Source organism: Pseudophryne corroboree, chromosome 2 (genome assembly GCF_028390025.1).
Source record: "Pseudophryne corroboree isolate aPseCor3 chromosome 2, aPseCor3.hap2, whole genome shotgun sequence".
Classification (NCBI taxonomy): Eukaryota; Metazoa; Chordata; class Amphibia; order Anura; family Myobatrachidae; genus Pseudophryne; species Pseudophryne corroboree.
The window spans coordinates 58,450,949-58,473,206 of record NC_086445.1 but is presented as its reverse complement, the minus strand read 5'-3'; the positions used below and the strand labels follow the sequence as shown (position 1 = coordinate 58,473,206).

The 22,258-nt window shown below is 45.8% G+C and overlaps 1 protein-coding gene across 1 annotated transcript in view; it reads left to right on the top strand.

Annotated features, from left to right (window-relative positions):
• Nucleotides 1-22,056, top strand: part of DLG2 (discs large MAGUK scaffold protein 2) — a 1,975,700-nt gene extending 1,953,644 nt beyond the window's left edge. Inside the window, exons 18-23 of the mRNA XM_063950647.1 lie at nt 3,707-3,757; nt 5,281-5,382; nt 7,278-7,450; nt 11,105-11,214; nt 19,113-19,204; nt 20,180-22,056. Of these exons, the coding sequence (XP_063806717.1) occupies nt 3,707-3,757; nt 5,281-5,382; nt 7,278-7,450; nt 11,105-11,214; nt 19,113-19,204; nt 20,180-20,286 (635 nt within the window). The 3' untranslated portion in view covers nt 20,287-22,056. The remainder of the gene's footprint in view (nt 1-3,706; nt 3,758-5,280; nt 5,383-7,277; nt 7,451-11,104; nt 11,215-19,112; nt 19,205-20,179) is intronic.
• Nucleotides 22,057-22,258: the final 202 nt, after the last annotated feature.

The following is a 22,258-nucleotide window of genomic DNA, read 5'->3' as shown; positions in this document are numbered from 1 at the left end:
GAGATGAGCTCATCTCCAGGACCGCCTCTGCCCCCGATGCCGGCTCCGCCCCCCACCGATATGGCAACCCGACCTGGTATATGGCCGGGTCAGGGAGCCAGTTGTTGGGGTCCGATGCCAGGTCCCACTCGGTAATGACCCATTTCCTGCAAAGTGAAAGGGGTATTAAAGGCCCCTGGGCAGTCTATATCTCGGGGCCACCCTCTCAAATTATCTCCTAATACTTTTTTAATTTTACCAACCAACAATCTACGCAGTCTGGAAACTGTAATGTGAATTTGATGTCATTGGTTTATGTGCTTTAAGTTGTTAATGGGGACATTACATTAATACAGTGTTTTCTCTATATAGTCTGTAATGTAACGTTTTCGTGTCTTTGAATTGACTCATTTTTTCTATCTTTTTGAAGCAATTTAAGAAACTTGATTGTAATTTTCTTTCAAGATCAGATCAATATTATTTTGATCGATGGCGCGGGGCCCCCTACTCTGCCTATTTGGTAACCTGGCACTGCTTATAGGAGTTAACCAGACAATGACCCATTCCCAGAGCTACCAAGAGACCTGTCGAGAAGTTAGCGGAAAAAAAATGGCCCAAAAATTATTTATTGCTACGATATGCGTCGATAGGAAATTATGATTTACGGGGGTCAAAATGTGAAGGGTCTTCATAGCTCCGACAATAAAGGTAGAGCCAAGTGTTCTGCTATGTTTCATGTAATTTGATCGCTATAGATACTGATCGCTCTGAGTTTATGAACCATGGCCCTCATTCCGAGTTGTTCGCTCGCAAGCTGCTTTTAGCAGCTTTGCATACGCTAAGCCGCCGCCTACTGGGAGTGAATCTTAGCTTATCAAAATTGCGAACGAAAGATTCGCAATATTGCGAAAAGACTTCTCTGTGCAGTTTCTGAGTAGCTCGAGACTTACTCTTCCAGTGCGATCAGTTCAGTGCTTGTCGTTCCTGGTTTGACGTCACAAACACACCCAGCGTTCGCCCAGACACTCCTCCGTTTCTCCAGCCACTCCCGCGTTTTTCCCAGAAACGGTAGCGTTTTTTCAAACACTCCCATAAAACGGCCTATTTCCGCCCAGAAACACCCACTTCCTGTCAATCACATTACAATCACCAGAACGAAGAAAAAACCTCGTAATGCCGTGAGTAAAATACCTAACTGCATAGCAAATTTACTTGGCGCAGTCGCAGTGCGAACATTGCGCATGCGCAGTTAGCGGAAAATCGCTGCGATGCGAAGACAATTACCGAGCGAACAACTCGGAATGACCCCCCATATGTCATTCTTAGATTGAGTGGAGGAGCCCTATCCAGCTCAAATGGAATTATTACATGAAAATATGCGGAGAGAATAAGATTCTCTATGCTGTATAATCGTAGCTTGTGCCTACATGTCTTACTGGACATGTAGAGACACACAAAAGTTATTAAATAAAGGGATTATTTTCCCCGTTCAGACTTTTGTCCTTGTAAACAGTTTTGATGGCAAATTAATATCCCGCAATCTAAATAAAAGGGTTTCTGGGCTGGAGGAAATATTGTACCATATGAAATGATGTCAGGACAAGGACATTCCAGTTTCTCCCGCAGCAATTTTTACAATTTAAGTCACGGGAGAGATAATTATACACTGCGGTTGTAAGAGTAGGGTCACGTCCAATTTTAATAATATAAGAATATATAAAAAAAAAAGAAAACGTGGACAGCAACTTGCGTAAATCCGAGAGTCTTTCCTTTTCCGTATCTTTCACCCTTTCCACGTAAGATCTGCGTAATAAACTACAACGTGCTGCAGGTGTTGTTGAACTAAAAGTACCAGCATGCCCTGCCAGTTGCTGTGTCAGTCGAGCAGAGTTCAGTCTTCAGCTGTTATCTGCAGCTAGCAGTCTGTGCAAGGTGCGTGATGTCACCACAGACCCCTTTTCCCTGCACCACAGGAAACGAGGCCCACTAAAGACTGTGGGCCAGATTTATCAAGGCTCTGAGAGAGATAAAGTACCAGCCAACCAGCTCCTAACTGCCATGTTACAGGCTGTCTTTGAAAAATGACAGGAGTTGGTTGGCTGGTACTTTAGCTCTCTCCACTTTATCACTCTCCAAGAATTGATAAATCTGGCCCTGAGGTTTAATTCACCAGAAATTCACCTTATTTTTATTACTAGGCTGCTGACTGAAATATAGGGGGTCATTCCGAGTTGTTCGCTCGCAAGTGAATTTTAGCAGATTTGCTCATGCTAAGCCGCCGCCTACTGGGAGTGAATCTTAGCACCTTAAAATTGCGAACGATGTATTCGCAATATTGCGATTACACACCTCGTAGCAGTTTCTGAGTAGCTTCAGACTTACTCGGCATCTGCGATCATTTCACTGCTTGTCGTTCCTGGTTTGACGTCACAAACACACCCAGCGTTCGCCCAGACACTCCCCCGTTTCTCCGGCCACTCCTGCGTTTTTTCCGGAAACTGTAGCGTTTTTTCCCACACGCCCATAAAACGGCCTGTTTCCGCCCAGTAACACCCATTTCCTGTCAATCACATTACGATCGCCAGAACGATGAAAATGCCGTGTGTAAAATTCCTAAGTGCATAGCAAATTTACTTGACGCAGTCGCAGTGCGGACATTGCGCATGCGCATTAAGCGGAAAATTGCTGCGATGCGAAGATTTTTACAGAGCGAACAACTCGGAATGACCCCCATACTCTAGTGTGTGTGCATGCGTGTTAGGAAAGGGATCCAGTCTTTAAGTCGACAGCACGTAGGTCGGCACTCATTAGATTGACATGGTCAATAGGTCAACATGGCAAAGTAATAGGTAACATAAAAAGGTCGACCTGAGTTTTTCAAATGTAAAAAAAAAAAATTGAACTTTTTAATACTTTCCGATCCACATGGACTACAATTGGGAATAGTAACCTCGCCATGTGAGGGGATACGGTGCTCCCGGTCACTTTACGAAGAAAATTGCACAATTTAAAAAAAAAAACACCTCATGTCCACCTATTCCATTTCAACCTAATGCCTGTGTCGACCTATTTCAGGTGTTGACCTAGTCACTGTCGACCAATAGTGGTCGGCCTAATGACTGTCGACCTAGTTACTGTTGACCAATAGTGGTCGGCCTAATGACTGTCGACCTAGTTACTGTCCACCCTACGATCCACACCCTTAGGAAATGTATAAGATTCTAGCGGGTCAGGGTCTGATGTGAATGGCAGATATTCCCTGTAAAGCGCTAATTTGTGGCGCTGTATAAATAAAAATAATATTATAATTGTTCTTATTATTTTGGTGTAAACAGCTGTTCTGACTAAGGTAAGATATTACTAGATGTGAAAACAATGTAATGAAAAATCCTTTTTCTGTTCATCTTAACTTTCGTTGTTTTGTTCTCATTTTTCCTTATCGCAAAAGTAGGATCAAAAAGAAAAGTTTCCCAGGGGGAGGATTCCTACTGTTTTATATTCCATTGATTGGTTGGGCAGCGAAACCGTTTCGCACACTCTGAGGAATCAGTATGATTATAAATTTACAGAGATTCTGGCAACATTATGTAACATGATAAATAATTCAACGCTATAATAATTCAGCCCCACAGGACGAGCGCATCTCTTTCTCCGCAGGGATGATCACGCGTCTTAGTCTTTATTCCAGTGTTTAATGACTTTTAATTTATTTTTCTTTCCTTACTAGGAGGACAAGAGGATTGTATTCTGTCGTATGAGCCAGTTACCAGACAGGAGAGTAAGTTTCAGCTCGCGCTTGTGTCCATGTGACGGATCTATGTAAAGGCATGGATTGTACTCTTGTCATATTGCCTGTTGCCTACACAAAGTACACAACTTGCAAAGTCTTAGTACATCTGCCTCTATGTGTCTGTAAGGCAGATGTACTAAACATTTGGGAGAGATAAATTAAAAAGAGAAAAAGTGGCAGCCAATCAACTCCTGTCATTTTTCAAACAGTTAGGAGCTGATTGGTTGATATTTTATCTCTCTCCAATGTATATATTTCCAAGGCTAAGTTCATGTGCTCTGCAGGTCCTCTAGAACCCCCAACAGTTCACGTTTTCCCAGAGCCGGCCCTAACCAGTATGATGCCCTAGGCAAGGTTTTGGCTGGTGCCCCCTAGCACCGCCGCTAGTTCTGCAGGAGATGGCCGGCATGAGTCAGCTGGCAGCTCTGCTAACGTTGGGCGCCTTTTATTTATGGAAATACATCATATTATTTGCATTACTATGTGGCTAGGATGCACGAGCAGCTTCTGCTGATTAAATTGATATGCAGCATGCCTATATTCTGTGTGCGACTGCGGCTGTATCTGCATATGAAATGCTACATTACAGTGATTTCCAGGAATACACTGCAACGTAGCATTTCGTATGCAGATACAGCTGCAGTCACACACAGAATATAGGCATGCCGCATATCATTTTAATCAGCAGAAGCTGCTGGTGCCCCTAAGCATACCAAATGTCCTAGGCATTTGCCTAGTTTGCCTATGCCTAAGGCCGGCTGTGCGTTTTCCAGGTCTCCTCACAGAATCACAAGTGCAATAATTAGCTCCGTCTGTGGTTCTTTTAAAATGTGTCAGTGAGTAATGATTACACATGTGCTTCTGCTAGGTGATCCGGAAAACAAGAACTGTTGTGGGTCCTTGAGGATTGAGTGTGGAAACCACTGTGTTAGAGCTATGTACTCTTCTCTATTTATCCTTTAACATGCCAACATCTGACCAATTCTGAACATTCATATATATGTTAATGAGACCGGGAACAGCCTATGTACTGGCAAGAGCATGTTCAGTCAGGGCTGGTTCTAGACCTTGGGGAGCGCAGGGTAAACGTTTCCTATGGCTGGCGGGCGGCAGGTGCTGGTGGGGCAACTGCGGACGTGCCCTCAGTTTGCAGTGCCCCGGGCAGTTGCCCTGCGTGCCCGCCCCTAGAACTAACACTATGCTCAGTGTGTTTCCAAGAAACAACCCGTGTCACTATTTAAACTGTCAGCTGTCAGTACATTGGCTATGAAAGACATGAGGCAATTTACATAGAGCCAAAGCAATTTATAATACAGAGAGTTAGTGGCAGAGATATATAGTGGCAGCACCTTGTAAACCCCACCACCCTCCACATCTACTGCAATCTCTTGGAAGGGAGCATCAAAAAGTATGCAAGTTTGTACAATTGGATTAATGAGTTGCTTGTGCAATTATCCAGCGTTTCATTTATTATAACTTATGCTACAATGAATTACTTGTCTTCTCTGCAGTTAATTACACCAGGCCGGTCATTATTCTTGGTCCCATGAAAGACCGAATCAATGATGACTTGATATCTGAATTCCCTGAAAAATTTGGCTCCTGTGTTCCACGTAAGTACAAATTACTTTCATCATAATGAAAAAACAGACACGTTATGGATTGGATACTTGCTTTACGCTGATTCACATAGAACGCTATGGAAACAGACCACAGACACTAAGGAATACTGTCAATGAGCAAAGTGTAAGATCTCTGGTTTGTGATTTACTAGATTTATAATTCATTATAAGTTAGTTTTGTGCAGAAGAATCAAAGCCCAATACATATTAACACCCAGTGATCCGCCATAACTCTCTGACTTGACAACTTTAAATGAAATGGACGCTCAGTTTTGTAATTTTAATGCTTATTCTTCAATTACTAATAATATGATTTACAAAAAATTGTATTGATTGTTCTGCTTGCATGTGGTTAAAAACAAGACATGAACGGAACACTTTCTCCCCATCACTAATGGTTAGTAGATTGCCAAGTGCTGGGACACAGTGAAATACCTGATGGGTTCTGTTGTATGGAACAGAGAGCTGTATCCCTCTGCTTGGTACTGTATGTCTTGTGGATACAACAGGAACCAGGTCAAGAGACACAGCAAGCTGCCTTATAAATGACTGCTGCCCTAAATCTAGCGACTACATCGCAGAGATCACGCCGGTGCCTGAAAACTCGCAGGGCACTAAATGGTCGGAATGGCTGCGATTTGCAAGTGTTCTAATGCTTTGATTGGCTGAGGGATGGCTTAGCCATGTAACCTTTGTAATGCTGCTGCTGCTGACAGGTTACAGGCTTTTTGACCCATATGAATGGTTTAACGCTCTGATCTGTGACGGACGCAAGTGGGAAAGCGGTGGATGCATGTGGGATTCAGTATAATGTGCATGAAAAAGAAATTGTACGGTTCGCATGCGCCGGATCAGACGTAGGTCACTCCTGCAAACAGATAGATCTCTCTGTTGACAAACCACACCACCCGTGAAATTGGTGTTTCTGGGTGGTAACTGGGTGGCGATGCTGAGGCCGGGTGATTCGGTATACATACGTGATTGTAACATTCGGGCAGAGACAGGGCGTCTGTTTGTGATTGATTTTATGCACCTAGCATGGGACTGGCCCACAGGTGTTCAGGGGAAATCCCCAGTGGGCCCTACAGCTTGAGGGCCCCACCTCCTCCTCTAGGGGTCAGTAACCTGTTGGAGCAGGATCATCTTTGGTTTGTTTTTATGGATACTATACCAAGGTTAGACATCCTGCCAATCACAATGGGTGGTCCTGACAAATCCCTGTCCCCGCCTTTATAAAGGGGCCCAGTTCTTTGCATGTCCTCTACAGTGGTTGGCCAGTTCCCTATGGGCTGGTCACACCCCTTAAGCTTGGGCCCCAACCACTGCATTCCCTGGTGGGCGCTTTATGCCCCAGTCCGACACTGTGCAAGTCCATAAATGAATGATGATGGCTCTGCCTGTAGACCCATTTCGTGGGACAGGATTCCACTGTCAGTACTATGGATGTTCTGCACGCTTCAGCGTCTTCTCATATGTACAGTACATATGGAAGTAAGTAGAATGCGATGAGTGTATCAGAAAAGCGCCCCCCTGATGCGTATGTCTCCATGTATTCATTTTTTGTATTTAAAAAAAAATGTAGTGCGCCGAAAGCCGCTCCCCCCATTTCAAAGTAATTTTCATATGGACAAAGCTGCAAAAAATGGCTCATACACCAGCAAAACCTATCTCACAATTAGATTATACAATGTTCCTTGGATGCTACATTCCAAGGAAAACGTTCTGAGGTCTGGAAAAAAGTTCTGTGCATTTTACACTTTTAGTGTTAACATTCACTTGAAATATATATTTTTCTTTGTTTATATCCACGTTATGTAACGATCATCGTCGTGGAGTTTTCGTGGACAAATGTCCTCGTGTTTGATTGACGCTGTCATCCCATACAGATACAACAAGACCAAAGAGAGATTACGAAGTGGACGGCAGAGATTACCATTTTGTCATATCTAGGGAACAGATGGAAAAGGACATTCAGGAGCACAAATTCATAGAGGCCGGGCAATACAATGACAATTTGTATGGAACTAGTGTACAATCTGTAAAGTTTGTGGCGGAAAGGGTAAGTTCATGCCTTGCTTACTAATGCTAAGATGAATATTTCTACTACCTGATGGAAACATCTGTTCAGGCCTTCGGAAATGATAAATTAATAAAATATTCCACTGAAATGATGATCTCTCCCCAAGGAAGTTCGGCCCTCTCTTTTGATACTGATAGAAATATTATTTCTCATACGTCCTAGAGGATGCTGGGGACGACATCAAGACCATGGGGTATAGACGGGATCCGCAGGAGACATGGGCACTCTAAAGACTTTTCATTGGGTGTGAACTGGCTCCTCCCTCTATGCCCCTCCTCCATACCTCAGTTTTAGAAATGTGCCCAGGTCGACTGGATGCACTCTGAGGAGCTCTACTGAATTTCTCTGGAAAGACTTATGTTAGGTTTTTTATTTTCAGGGAGATCTGCTGGCATCAGACTCCCTGCTTCGAGGGACTGAGGGGGCAGAAGCAGAACCAACTTCCTCAGAGTTTCATGGCTCTGCTTCTGGCTGACAAGACACCATTAGCTCCTGAAGGGAACTGAACGCTAGCCGTGTCTAGATGCTCACTCCCACAGCGCGCCGTCACCCCCTCACAGAGCCAGAAGTCAGAAGACAGGTGAGTATGAGAAGATTGAACTTCAATCAAGTAAGTGACGGCTGAGGTACGACGCGGCTGGCGGGAGCGCAGCGCGCCATTCCTGCCCACACACACACAGGCACTGCAGGGTGCAGGGCGCGGGGAGGGGGGGCGCCCTGGGCAGCAAAATACCTCTATAAACTGGCTAATAGGGGGCATAAGATGCCCAGGCACAGCCCTACCCCCGCCAGTATAAATATTACAAACAGTCTCTGAGGTAAAAAGGGCGGAGCTTCTTCCTCAGGCAGCCAGCACACTGCTCAGTGCCATTTTCTCTCTCTCTCTCCTCAGGCTGCAGAGATATAGCTGGTCCTCCTCCACTTCTGACTACAAGTATTCAGGGTGTAAATAAGGGGGTCACAAAGCGATTTGGGTGCTTTACAAATGTGTTTTACTGTGTAAAAAGCGCTGCATGTCAGTGGGCATTCTGTGTTCACAAACATTAAATACAGGCGCTGGGGTTGTGAGCTGGCTGCTCCTACACTGTGTCCCTCTGACAGATTTTACTGTGGGTCTGTCCCCAAATAAGTCCCAGTGTGTCTATGAGTGCTGTACAAGTGTGAGGCATGTCTGAGGCAGGGAGTTCCTCCCCGGAGGAAGCCATTTTAGGGACACAGAGTTGTAATGTGGTGGCGCTACCGGGACACCAAGACATACTTGCCTACTTTTGAAAAGTAGTTTCATGGAGATTATAGATTGCATTCTAATGCCTGTGCCATTGAGGGGGCGTGTCTATCTCCACGTTTGGGTGTATCTACTGTCACTCAGGGGTGTGTCCTGTGACTGATAAAAACTTAAGTAGAAAGCGTAGTACATGGTACATGCCGACATCACAGCTACATTACCCGGCAGTGCTACACGCCGACATCACATATACATTACACAGCAGTGCTACACGCCGACATCACACCTACATTACCCAGCAGGGTTACACGCCGACATCACATCTACATTACCCAGCAGTGCTACACGCCGGAAACACACCTACATTACCCAGCAGTGCTACACACCGACAGCACACCTACATTACACATCAGTGCTACACGCCGACATCACACCTACATTACACAGCGGGGCTACACGCCGACATCACACCTACATTACACAGCAGTGCTACACGCTGACATCACACATACATTACACAGCAGGGCTACACACCGACATCACACATACATTACACAGCAGGGCTACACGCCGACATCACAGTTACATTACACAGCAGTGCTGCATGCCGACATCACAGTTACATTACACAGCAGTGCTGCACGCCGACATCACAGTTACATTACACAGTAGTGCTGCATGCCGACATCACAGTTACATTACACAGCAGTGCTGCACGCCAACATCACAGTTACATTACATAGCAGTGCTGCATGCCGACATCACAGTTACATTACACAGCAGTGCTGCACGCCGACATCACAGTTACATTACACAGTAGTGCTGCATGCCGACATCACAGTTACATTACACAGCAGTGCTGCACGCCAACATCACAGTTACATTACACAGCAGTGCTGCACGCCGACATCACAGTTACATTACACAGCAGTGCTGCACGCCGACATCACAGTTACATTACACAGCAGTGCTGCACGCCAACATCACAGTTACATTACATAGCAGGGGGAAATCTTCTTAGCTTAGATACGTATGACCCCAACTGACTCCATTCTAAATATACCACCACATACCTCCCAACATTCTGTCTGCTTAAAGAGGGACTCCTGCGCGCGGGGGCGTGGCCTAACCATAAGGGGGCGTGGCCTCGCGGCACTGCCGCGATCGCGAGTCACGCCCCCGTTTTTCATCACTAAAGGGGGCATGACCAGCGCTCTGTGAGCCGCTGGCATGCCCCCTCTCCGTCTTCACTGAATAAACGCTGTGCACAGTTCCTACAACTGAGGTCTGGAGGAGGGACGTAGAGGGAGGAGCCAGTTCACACCCAATGAAAAGTCTTTAGAGTGCCCATGTCTCCTGTGGATCCCGTCTATACCCCATGATCTTGATGTCGTCCCCAGCATCCTCTACGGACTAGGAGAAAAGGATTTACCGGTAGGTTATCAAAATCCTATTATTATAATCACGATAATGGCTATTAAAGTAGTACCCGATACTCTAATTTACGGGGGGAGTACATAACACTACTGAGCCTCATAGTGAAAAGGGGGTAAAGGTGGCAATTCAGTCCATCCTTTCGTGGCCCCTGTTCTGTTCTTCTGAGTATACACGTAGGCCTGTACATGTTATTGCATGAGTGCAATAAGGATGAATATTGAATTAGTCATTGTCAATAGACCCGTTACTGTACACTGATGACAGAAAACCATTGATGGTTTGGTCTGTCATTGGGCATCACTACTGTGAGGCATGTGGATGTGACAGGCCAATCAGGGAAAGCGGCAGGCCGATCATGGTAGGCGGGACTAAGCGGCATGCATCGGAAAAGATCATTACAGCATCTCTGCCTTCGATGGAGGAGAAACATCGGACCTCTGCAGGCTCAGGGTGCATTACAACATCCCCTCCTCGGGACATAGGCTACCCACTCAAGCCCCCCCACCAAATTCGGAGTGGCTGACTTTGGATCTCCCAGAAAACGTTCCCGACACGCCTGCATTTTTCTAGCCCCCCCTTCCCATTATCTACCCCAAATGCTGTCTACCTGTCACTCACTTTACAGTATGTATGAATCCTTTCTGTCTGCAATCGTTATTCATTCGCTGCGCAGTGCAGATTTTGTGCATATGCGACGGTAAAAACAATCACTTTTTTTTCAGTTTGTTTGTTGTTTGAGGTACTTTCCGACTATCAGTTTCTGATTAAGAAATATAATATTTATATAATGTATGAGATGTACACATATTATAGACGTCAATCAGTATTATGAGCAGCAAATGCAATGCTTCCGTATATGTGGCATCCAAATACTGTTTAGAGTTGAGCTAGGACACACCCCCCAAACCTATTTACATATTATCCCCCCTTTCTATGTTGCACTCTAATATTTGTTTGTTTCCGGGCAACAGGGGAAGCACTGTATTCTAGACGTATCAGGAAACGCTATCAAGCGACTACAAGTAGCACAACTTTACCCTATAGCGATCTTCATTAAACCCAAATCCGTGGAGTCATTAATGTGAGTATTGTGCATGAATGGGATGGGGTGATATAGGGGAAATGGAATGTTAGATTTGTTTGTGCAACAGCCATGAATCATGGGAGGAGCCAGAGGAACCATGTGGGAGGGACTAATTACTGTATAGTAGGAAACATGCAATAGGCAGCAGAGGAGACTTGAGAATCCAGGAATAGTCCCCCACCCCCATTCACCTTTCACCTCTCTCTAATCAAACTCATGTACCATCAACGGCCAATATATGGCGAGATATTGATAGTAATACACAAGCTGAGAGAGTGTCAGGGGGAGTTCAGTTGTCTGGAGCCTTCCCTTGTTAATCTTGCCAATACTACTTCCACAATAGCACAGTAGACGCCCTTCCCATGACCGATCTTGGTTGAGCTGTATGACTTGTAGGATTTTCCAGGGAATCACTGTGACTTACTAGTAATGGAATATGGTGTGACACGAACTAGCAGAACTTCCATGTCCTTCAAAGATAGAAATATCTGCTTTCAATGAGATACATTTACCAAGATGGACAATCTGACAACTCTAGGGGCCCATATGCGGCCTTCTAACCTACAACAGGAACACACGTTTCCTCTAATTTTAGTAAAAAAATTAAATTTCACATTGCTCAAAATGGATAATTCATTGCTGGTCTGGGCTGCAGTGGACCCCTTAGTCCACAGGGGCCCCCGGGGTAATGCACCGGCTCCACCAGTGGTAGTTCCACCTCTGCTCGGTCATGGTATTAAGAACTTGTCAATGGAAATATATTAATTCTCCAGTTTAAGCCACTTGTTTTATCCCTGACATTATCTGACTCCGTAAAACTTTCTCCACTACAAGCAATAAATATACCTAAACATTAGCCCAAACCATAATCCATTTGGTGTTTCGCTGCGTGGCATTGGGCCAGGATCTGGTGCCTAAGGGCACCAGATCCTGGCGTCACAGGATCTGGTGCCCTTAGGCACAGGGGGCCATCTGGCGATCTGTAATTCTGATCATTATATGTATGCTGTAGTGCAGCCTGGGCAGAGAGCTGGCACTTTATTTTGGCTGATAAAACACAGCACATGTGCATCATTAATTAATCTGCATCTTTTTTGTCTATTTAAACATTCATACCGCCATTCTATTTTTCTGTGTGCTGGGTCAATACTATGTGGGAGATGTATCACAGCTTGGAGAAAGTGGAGAGAGGTGCCAACCAATCAGCTCCTACTGTCATTTTTTTAACACAGCCTGTAATGTGGCAGGAGCTGACTGGCTGGTACTTTGGGGTCTATTCATGAAGCAGTGAAAAGGACCAGTGGAGAAGTTGCCCACGGCAACCAATCAGCTTTGAAGGAAGCCTTTATCAAGTACATTCTATAAAATGTAAGGAAGATGGTGATTGGTTGCCATGGGCAACTTCTCCACTGGTCTGTTTCTCCACTGTTTTCACTGCTTCATGAATAGACCCCTTTATCCCTCTTTACTTTATCTCTCTCAGGACGGGATGTATTAACATACATCGCCGCCATGTTGATCGCATATGTACTAACATATGTGATCAACATCGAAATGGGGTGACTGAGGTCCCCCGCGATACCTGTGAAGTGGTGTGCAGGGGGTCTCTGTCACCTCCCTGGGCTCTCCCTCTCCTCAGCTGCCGGGAAGCAGGCAGCAGGCTGTCGGGGCACCTCCTCCTCTTCCCTGCAGCCAGAAGGACCTCCGGCTGCGTTGCTATGGGGAGGAAGCTTCCGGGTCCAGGCTTCCTGGAGGAAGGTATGCCCAGGGGAGGGGAGAGGCGGAGGTGGCGGGTTGCGGCGGCCAGCGATAAGAAGCCCATAGGCTTCTATAGGGTAACGCCATCCAAAGATGGCGATACCCTCAGCGGCGAAAACCCGGCGGACGGGTCTTAGCACATATGAAAATGTGGTAAAACCCCCGAAAACGGGGGGTTTTACCGCATTTTCCCTTTAGTACATCCCGCCCTCAAAGCTTTGATAAATCACCCCCTATATTCACTAATCCTGATATAAGTGAATGTTATTTAAACTATGGATATTTTCCAGATTTCTCTGACGTCCTAGTGGATGCTGGGAACTCCGTAAGGACCATGGGGAATAGCGGCTCCGCAGGAGACTGGGCACAACTAAAGAAAGCTTTAGGTCACCTGGTGTGCACTGGCTCCTCCCACTATGACCCTCCTCCAAGCCTCAGTTAGATTTTGTGCCCGGCCGAGGTTGGATGCACACTAGGGGCTCTCCTGAGCTTCTAGAAAGAAAGTATATTTAGGTTTTTTATTTTACAGTGAGACCTGCTGGCAACAGGCTCACTGCAGCGAGGGACTAAGGGGAGAAGAAGCGAACCTACCTGCTTGCAGCTAGCTTGGGCTTCTTAGGCTACTGGACACCATTAGCTCCAGAGGGACCGACCGCATGGAACTGGCCTTGGTGTTCGGTCCCGGAGCCGCGCCGCCGTCCCCCTTACAGAGCCAGAAGTAAGAAGAGGTCCGGAAAATCGGCGGCAGAAGACATCTGTCTTCACCAAGGTAGCGCACAGCACTGCAGCTGTGCGCCATTGCTCCTCATACACACTTCACACTCCGGTCACTGAGGGTGCAGGGCGCTAGGGGGGTGCGCCCTGAGCAGCAATAAAAAGACCTTGGCTGGCAAAAATACCACAATATATAGCCCCAGAGGCTATATATTTGATAATTACCCCTGCCAGAATCCAGAAAAAAGCGGGAGAATAGTCTGCGAAAAAGGGGCGGAGCTATCTCCTTCAGCACACTGGCGCCATTTCTCCCTCACAGCTCCGCTGGAAGGAAGCTCCCTGGCTCTCCCCTGCAGTCTACACTACAGAAAAGGGTAAAAAAGAGAGGGGGGGCACTAAATTTAGGCGCAGTATATATAACAGCAGCTATAGGGGACATAATTCAGTTAGTCCCTGCATTATATAGCGCTCTGGTGTGTGCTGGCATACTTTCACTCTGTCTCCCCAAAGGGCTTTTGTGGGTCCTGTCCTCTGTTAGAGCATTCCCTGTGTGTGTGCGGTGTGTCGGTACGGCTGTGTCGACATGTTTGATGAGGATAATGATGTGGAGGCGGAGCAGTTGCATATAGAAGGGATGTCACCCCCTGCGGGGCAGACACCTGAGTGGATGGACTTATGGAAGGAATTGCGTGCACGCGTCGACTCCTTACACAAAAAATTTGACGACATGCCAAATGCGGGACAGCCGGCTTCTCAGCTCGTGCCTGTCCAGGTTTCTCAAAGGCCTTCGGGGGCTCTAAAACGCCCGCTACCTCAGATGGCAGACGCGGATGTCGACACGGATGCTGACACCAGTGTCGACGACGATGAGTCTAGTCTAATGTCCACTAAGGCCATTCGTTGCATGATTATAGCAATGAAAGAGGTGTTACAAATTTCTGATATAAACCCAGGTACCACTAAAAAGGGTATTATGTTTGGGGAGAAAAAACTACCCGTAGTCTTTCCCCCATCAGAAGAATTAAATGAAGTGTGTGAAGAAGCGTGGGCTTTCCCTGATAAAAGATTGGTAATCTCTAAGAAGTTACTAATGGCGTTCCCTTTCCCGCCAGAGGATAGGTCACGTTGGGAGACACCACCTAGGGTGGATAAAGCGCTCACACGTTTGTCTAAAAAGGTGGCACTACCGTCTCCGGATACGGCCGCCCTCAAGGAACCTGCTGATAGAAAGCAGGAGGCTATCCTGAAGTCTGTATATACACACTCAGGCATTATACTTAGACCTGCTATTGCGTCAGCATGGATGTGCAGTGCTGCCGCTGCGTGGTCAGATTCCCTGTCAGAAAATATTGACACCCTAGACAGGGACACTATTCTGCTAACCATAGAGCATATAAAAGACTCAGTCTTATACATGAGAGATGCACAGAGGGAGATCTGCCGGCTGGCATCTAAAATAAGTGCACTGTCCATTTCTGCTAGGAGAGGCTTATGGACTCGCCAGTGGACAGGGGATGCAGATTCAAAAAGGCACATGGAAGTTTTGCCTTATAAGGGTGAGGAGTTATTCGGGGATGGTCTCTCGGACCTAGTTTCCACAGCAACTGCTGGGAAGTCAGCATTTTTACCCCATGTTCCCTCACAGCCTAAAAAGGCGCCGTTTTATCAGGTACAGTCCTTTCGGACTCAGAAAAACAGGCGTGGAAAAGGCGGGTCCTTTCTGTCCAGAGGCAGAGGTAGGGGAAAAAGGCTGCAACAAACACAGGTTCCCAGGAGCAAAAGTCCTCCCCCGCTTCTTCCAAGTCCGCCGCATGACGGTGGGGCTCCACAGGCGGAGCCAGGTACGGTGGGGGGCCGCCTCAAAAATTTCAGCGCTCAGTGGGCTCGCTCACAGGTGGATCCCTGGATCCTGCAAATAGTATCTCAAGGGTACAAACTGGAATTCGAGGCGTCTCCACCCCACCGGTTCCTAAAATCTGCCTTGCCGACAACTCCCTCAGGCAGGGAGGCTGTGCTAGAGGCAATTCACAAGCTGTATTCCCAGCAGGTGATAGTCAAGGTGCCCCTACTTCAACAAGGACAGGGTTACTATTCCACACTGTTTGTGGTACCGAAACCGGACGGTTCGGTGAGACCCATTTTAAATTTGAAATCCTTGAACACATACATAAAAAAATTCAAGTTCAAGATGGAATCGCTCAGGGCGGTTATTGCAAGCCTGGACGAGGGGGATTACATGGTATCCCTGGACATCAAGGATGCTTACCTGCATGTCCCCATTTACTATCCTCACTAGGAGTACCTCAGATTTGTGGTACAGGATTGCCATTACCAATTCCAGACGCTACCGTTTGGACTCTCCACGGCACCGAGGGTGTTTACCAAAGTAATGGCGGAAATGATGATACTCCTTCGAAGAAAGGGAGTTTTAATTATCCCGTACTTGGACGATCTCCTAATAAAGGCGAGGTCCAAGGAGCAGTTGTTGGTGGGAGTAGCACTATCTCAGGAGGTGCTACACCAGCACGGTTGGATTCTGAATATTCCAAAATCACAGCTGGTTCCGACGACACGTCTACTGTTCCTGGGTATGATCCTGGACACGGTCCAGAAAAAAAGTGTTTCTCCCGGAGGAGAAAGCCAAGGAGCTGTCATCTCTAGTCAGAGACCTCCTGAAACCGAAACAGGTATCGGTGCATCACTGCACGCGGGTCCTGGGAAAGATGGTGGCTTCTTACGAAGCAATTCCTTTCAGCAGGTTCCATGCCAGAATCTTTCAGTGGGACCTGTTGGACCAGTGGTCCGGATCGCATCTTCAGATGCATCGCCTGATAACCCTGTCTCCAAGAACCAGGGTGTCTCTGCTGTGGTGGCTGCAGAGTGCCCATCTTCTAGAGGGCCGCAGATTCGGCATACAGGACTGGGTCCTGGTGACCACGGATGCCAGCCTTCGGGGCTGGGGGGCAGTCACACAGGGAAGAAACTTCCAAGGACTATGGTCGAGTCAGGAGACTTCCCTACACATAAATATTCTGGAACTAAGGGCCATTTACAACGCCCTAAGTCAGGCAAGGCCTCTGCTTCAAAACCAGCCGGTACTGATCCAGTCAGACAACATCACGGCAGTCGCCCATGTAAATCGACAGGGCGGCACAAGAAGCAGGATGGCAATGGCAGAAGCCACAAGGATTCTCCGATGGGCGGAAAATAACGTACTAGCACTGTCAGCAGTGTTCATTCCGGGAGTGGACAACTGGGAAGCAGACTTTCTCAGCAGGCACGACCTCCACCCGGGAGAGTGGGGACTTCATCCAGAAGTCTTCACGCTGATTGTAAATCGATGGGAACGTCCACAAGTGGACATGATGGCGTCCCGCCTAAACAAAAAACTAGAGAGATATTGCGCCAGGTCAAGGGACCCTCAGGCGATAGCTGTGGACGCTCTGGTGACACCGTGGGTGTACCAGTCAGTTTATGTGTTCCCTCCTCTGCCTCTCATACCAAGGGTACTGAGAATAATAAGAAAACGAGGAGTAAGAACAATACTCGTGGTTCCGGATTGGCCAAGACGAGCGTGGTACCCGGAACTTCAAGAGATGATCTCAGAGGACCCATGGCCTCTGCCGCTCAGACAGGACCTGCTGCAGCAGGGGCCCTGTCTGTTCCAAGACTTACCGCGGCTGCGTTTGACGGCATGGCAGTTGAACGCCGGATCCTGAAGGAAAAGGGCATTCCGGAGGAAGTCATTCCTACGCTGATTAAAGCCAGGAAAGATGTAACTGCAAAGCATTATCACCGTATATGGCGGAAATATGTTGCTTGGTGTGAGGCCGAAAAGGCCCCAACAGAGGAATTTCAACTAGGTCGATTTCTGCATTTCCTACAAACAGGAGAGACTATGGGCCTAAAATTAGGCTCCATTAAGGTACAGATCTCGGCTCTGTCGATTTTCTTCCAGAAAGAACTGGCTTCATTGCCTGAAGTTCAGACGTTTGTGAAGGGAGTGCTGCATATTCAGCCCCCGTTTGTGCCTCCAGTGGCACCTTGGGATCTCAACGTGGTGTTGAATTTCTTAAAATCACATTGGTTTGAGCCACTTAAAACCGTGGATCTAAAATATCTCACGTGGAAAGTGGTCATGTTATTGGCCTTGGCTTCGGCCAGGCGTGTGTCAGAATTGGCGGCTTTGTCATGTAAAAGCCCTTATCTGATTTTCCATATGGATAGGGCAGAATTGAGGACTCGTCCTCAGTTTCTCCCTAAGGTGGTATCAGCTTTTCACTTGAACCAACCTATTGTGGTGCCTGTGGCTACTAGGGACTTGGAGGATTCCAAGTTGCTGGACGTAGTCAGGGCCTTGAAAATTTATGTTTCCAGGACGGCTGGAGTCAGGAAGACTGACTCGCTATTTATCCTGTATGCACCCAACAAGCTGGGTGCTCCTGCTTCTAAGCAGACTATTGCTCGCTGGATTTGTAGCACAATTCAGCAGGCGCATTCTGTGGCTGGACTGCCGCATCCTAAATCAGTAAAAGCCCATTCCATAAGGAAGGTGGGCTCATCTTGGGCGGCTGCCCGAGGGGTCTCGGCTTTACAACTTTGCCGAGCTGCTACTTGGTCAGGGGCAAACACGTTTGCAAAATTCTACAGATTTGATACCCTGGCTGAGGAGGACCTTGAGTTCTCTCATTCGGTGCTGCAGAGTCATCCGCACTCTCCCGCCCGTTTGGGAGCTTTGGTATAATCCCCATGGTCCTTACGGAGTTCCCAGCATCCACTAGGACGTCAGAGAAAATAAGATTTTACTCACCGGTAAATCTATTTCTCGTAGTCCGTAGTGGATGCTGGGCGCCCGTCCCAAGTGCGGATTGTCTGCAATACTTGTACATAGTTACTGTTAACTAAAGGGTTATTGTTGAGCCATCTGTTGAGAGGCTCAGTTGTTTTTCATACTGTTAAACTGGGTATGGTATCACGAGTTATACAGTGTGATTGGTGTGGCTGGTAAGAGTCTTACCCGGGATTCAAAATCCTTCCTTATTATGTCAGCTCGTCCGGGCACAGTGTCCTAACTGAGGCTTGGAGGAGGGTCATAGTGGGAGGAGCCAGTGCACACCAGGTGACCTAAAGCTTTCTTTAGTTGTGCCCAGTCTCCTGCGGAGCCGCTATTCCCCATGGTCCTTACGGAGTTCCCAGCATCCACTACGGACTACGAGAAATAGATTTACCGGTGAGTAAAATCTTATTTTTTATTATTGTACTGCCTGGATTACATGCTACCCACTAATTACCATCACCACACCTACTACGTGCGCAGCGATGTGCGTCTTGCTTACCGTTATTTCTCTATGGTTGCACAAGTGACTGACATCATTAGAAAGTTACTAAAATACAATTTCACTGTTTTGTTTTATTTCTAAAAGGGAAATCGGCAAACGTCTGACAGAAGAACAGGCCAAGAAAACCTACGATCGAGCACTGAAATTAGAACAGGAATTTGGCGAGTTTTTTACAGGTGACACATTAGCCGCATATTATTTAAGAAATAAATCCCCCGTCTTTTGCTAAATAGATCGGAGCTAATCTGTGTATTGACTAAATTGGAAAATTTGCATAAAATAATGAGATTTTCCCCCTGTGCTACGTCAAAATTTGACACATTCAGTGCCAAAAATTCTTCAGGTTATTCAGTTCCTAAGCACTAATATGATACAAACGGGCGAGTCACATTATATTGACCACCGGCTAAGAGCCAGAGTAACCGCCGTGTGCAGCACGGACAGCAGCTAGATTGGCTGAACCGTTATTTTAGACACACGTCTGGTAGCCCCCAGGTTCATTAGGGTTGGTCGGCCCTCACGCACCTTAGTAGCCGACGTTCACCTCTCACATCGATGGCACGTGGTTCTGCGCAGTTTCCACGTCAGTTATTCGCAGTGGTGCCATTTGTCCAGTCACTATACACCTTCACCACAGCAGCGCGCGAACAATTCACACACTGCGCTGTCAGAAATACCGCCACCCTTGGCCCGAAAGACGGTAATCATCCCTTTTTGCAACTCAGATAAATCGCCCCTTTTACCCATGACAGCAACAAGTGACATGTGTGCAGAAGACGGCCTATCGCACACCTTATATACCCACCAAGCCAACGCACGACACGTGACGTACTTCATGGGCTACGTACTGCTGACGTCAAATGTAGGAGGTGGTGATAATAATGTGACTCAACCATATAGAACCTTTAGCTTTATGTTGCTTAAGCCAGAAAACAAAAAGTATAGCAACAAGACGGGCAAATCTCCTTGTCCTCTCCATAGTAATAATCGTCTATAAATAAGCTGTAAAATATACAGATTAGCAATTAATATCATCTAGCATTACACATAACATATTTGCTAATTGCTTTAAATTCATGCGATAATAAAGTATGTAAAACAAAGTAGTAACACATTTCAAACTAACGTGATCACACTTCCATATTTTGCAGCAATTGTTCAAGGCGACACATTGGATGACATATATAACACATGCAAACTGGTAATTGAAGAACAATCTGGACCCTTCATCTGGATTCCTTCAAAAGAGAAATTATAATTTAGCTACAAACATTAATATAAAACAGGAACTTAGAAGAATTCTCTTAACTCTTTATTTGAACTTTTTTTTTAATTAAAAAAAAAAAAGTTTTGTTGCAATTAGGTTCTTGCGGTCTGTGAGTTCTCACTGAATGTACAGCAAAAATACTGAGTCTTCAAAGGGGAAAAGGTTCAAACTGCTGGTGGTGCCGCCATTACATGGACAGTAAGTAGATGCCCGTCCTTCCATCCTTAAAGGCATTACTTACCTAGAAGAAGTTTAACGCTCAAGACCATTCACATCTGCACTCGTAGCTCCTGACCCGCGTCACGCTCTCGGCATGGAACGCAACACAACAATCGAATGGACACGTGTTGCACTCACTGAGCTCGATGTTCCGGTTGCTCTGCGGAAAATATCTCTATCCAGCCTCTTCATCTTCTTCGCCATACGACACACACATGAACTTGATTTCCATATATATATATAAAAAATGTTACAAAATTCCTTGGCAAATGGGATTTTAGTTCTTTCAAAACAAAAAATAGACGCAACTTTGAAACGGTTAGCATGGTTAAGATAACCTACATCATTTACAAAGGTTTGTCTATTGTTGTCGTCTTTGTGTTGAACGTTGGATCTTGGTTGCAGAACTCTTAATTCCATTAGGTTAAATGTTTTTGTGGGGCTTTTTTCCCATAGGAAACGTCATTATTGTTTACCGTAATGTCAGGCAAGAGATAGTCTGAAAAAACGCAAATGCATGTTTCTTGTTCTGGATTTCCATTTTTATGAAACGTGGATAAGTCAATCCGAGTTCCACGTTTGACCACTTGTCTTTTACACCTGTAGGACTTTTGCTGTCCCATTTATTTATTTTTGTGTTACTTTATTTTTAAAAAAAGCAAACGTGTATAGAATCATTGACTTACGTCACAAAACGTGTAGGGACACATTTTGTATTGATAATGTTTAAAAGCTGAATGAATGTGAAGTTAGAATTGAATGTTGTTCCTTTTCATAAGCAGATTCCTATTTAATATATGTTTTATAGCCGAGAGAGGCAGAATGCTATAAAGATGATTGCTTTGCATAACGGACACGGCGTGTCCGTAGCTAAAGAAATATGAAAACATCTGAGTTCAGTACACAAATTGTAAAAAGTTTATTTTCCCTTTGTGAAAAGCTGTAAATGGAATATTATACAGAGGAAAAAGCTTTTACCAAGCACTTGGTCTACATTGAAGACTTCTAAAGAGTTGAGAAGTAGACAATTGGATGTTTCCCATATCAACCAATCAGATTATAGTTATCATTTATAAGCACATTCTATAAATGGTAAGTAGAAGCTTATTGGTCGCTATGGACAAATTCCCTAATTGTCCACTTTTCCACTATTTAGAATGCTTGATTTGCCCCTTTATACTGTCTGTATGTTGGGAATGTTATAAAGCGGACTGGTGTCTTATTATTAGGATTATTATTAGGCATGTTGGTAAATATGGTCGGAACAGGACTTGGCCCGTACTAACTGGCAGCATTGATGGTGGAAGTGACCCAGCTCCTGGGGGCCAAACAGCCAGATCTTTACCTATGTTGTCACAAATGTGCGCATTGATCCTGTATGCGGACTATTTTCTTATCTCTACTTCCTGTAGATCCCGAGGCATCACCGAGTCTGGTGACACCCCGTGTACAATCCATATTCCCCATAGACCCATGAAATAGGGAAAGGAAATACTGTTTTTAAAAATATTTGAGATAAAGGAAAAAGCTTGAACTACCAAAGCTCCGTTTCCAGGCTGAATATACTGTCTAACACATTAATAATTGGAGAGGAATTTTTGTGTATGAATTTATGAGGAAATTATGTCATTGTTTGGTTTTACAGCTAATTTCACTAAATTCGACCAATTGATGGAGATTGAGACTAGGGGGTAAGTTTACTAAAGCTTCTAAAACAGAGAATTGGTGACGTTGCCCATAGCAA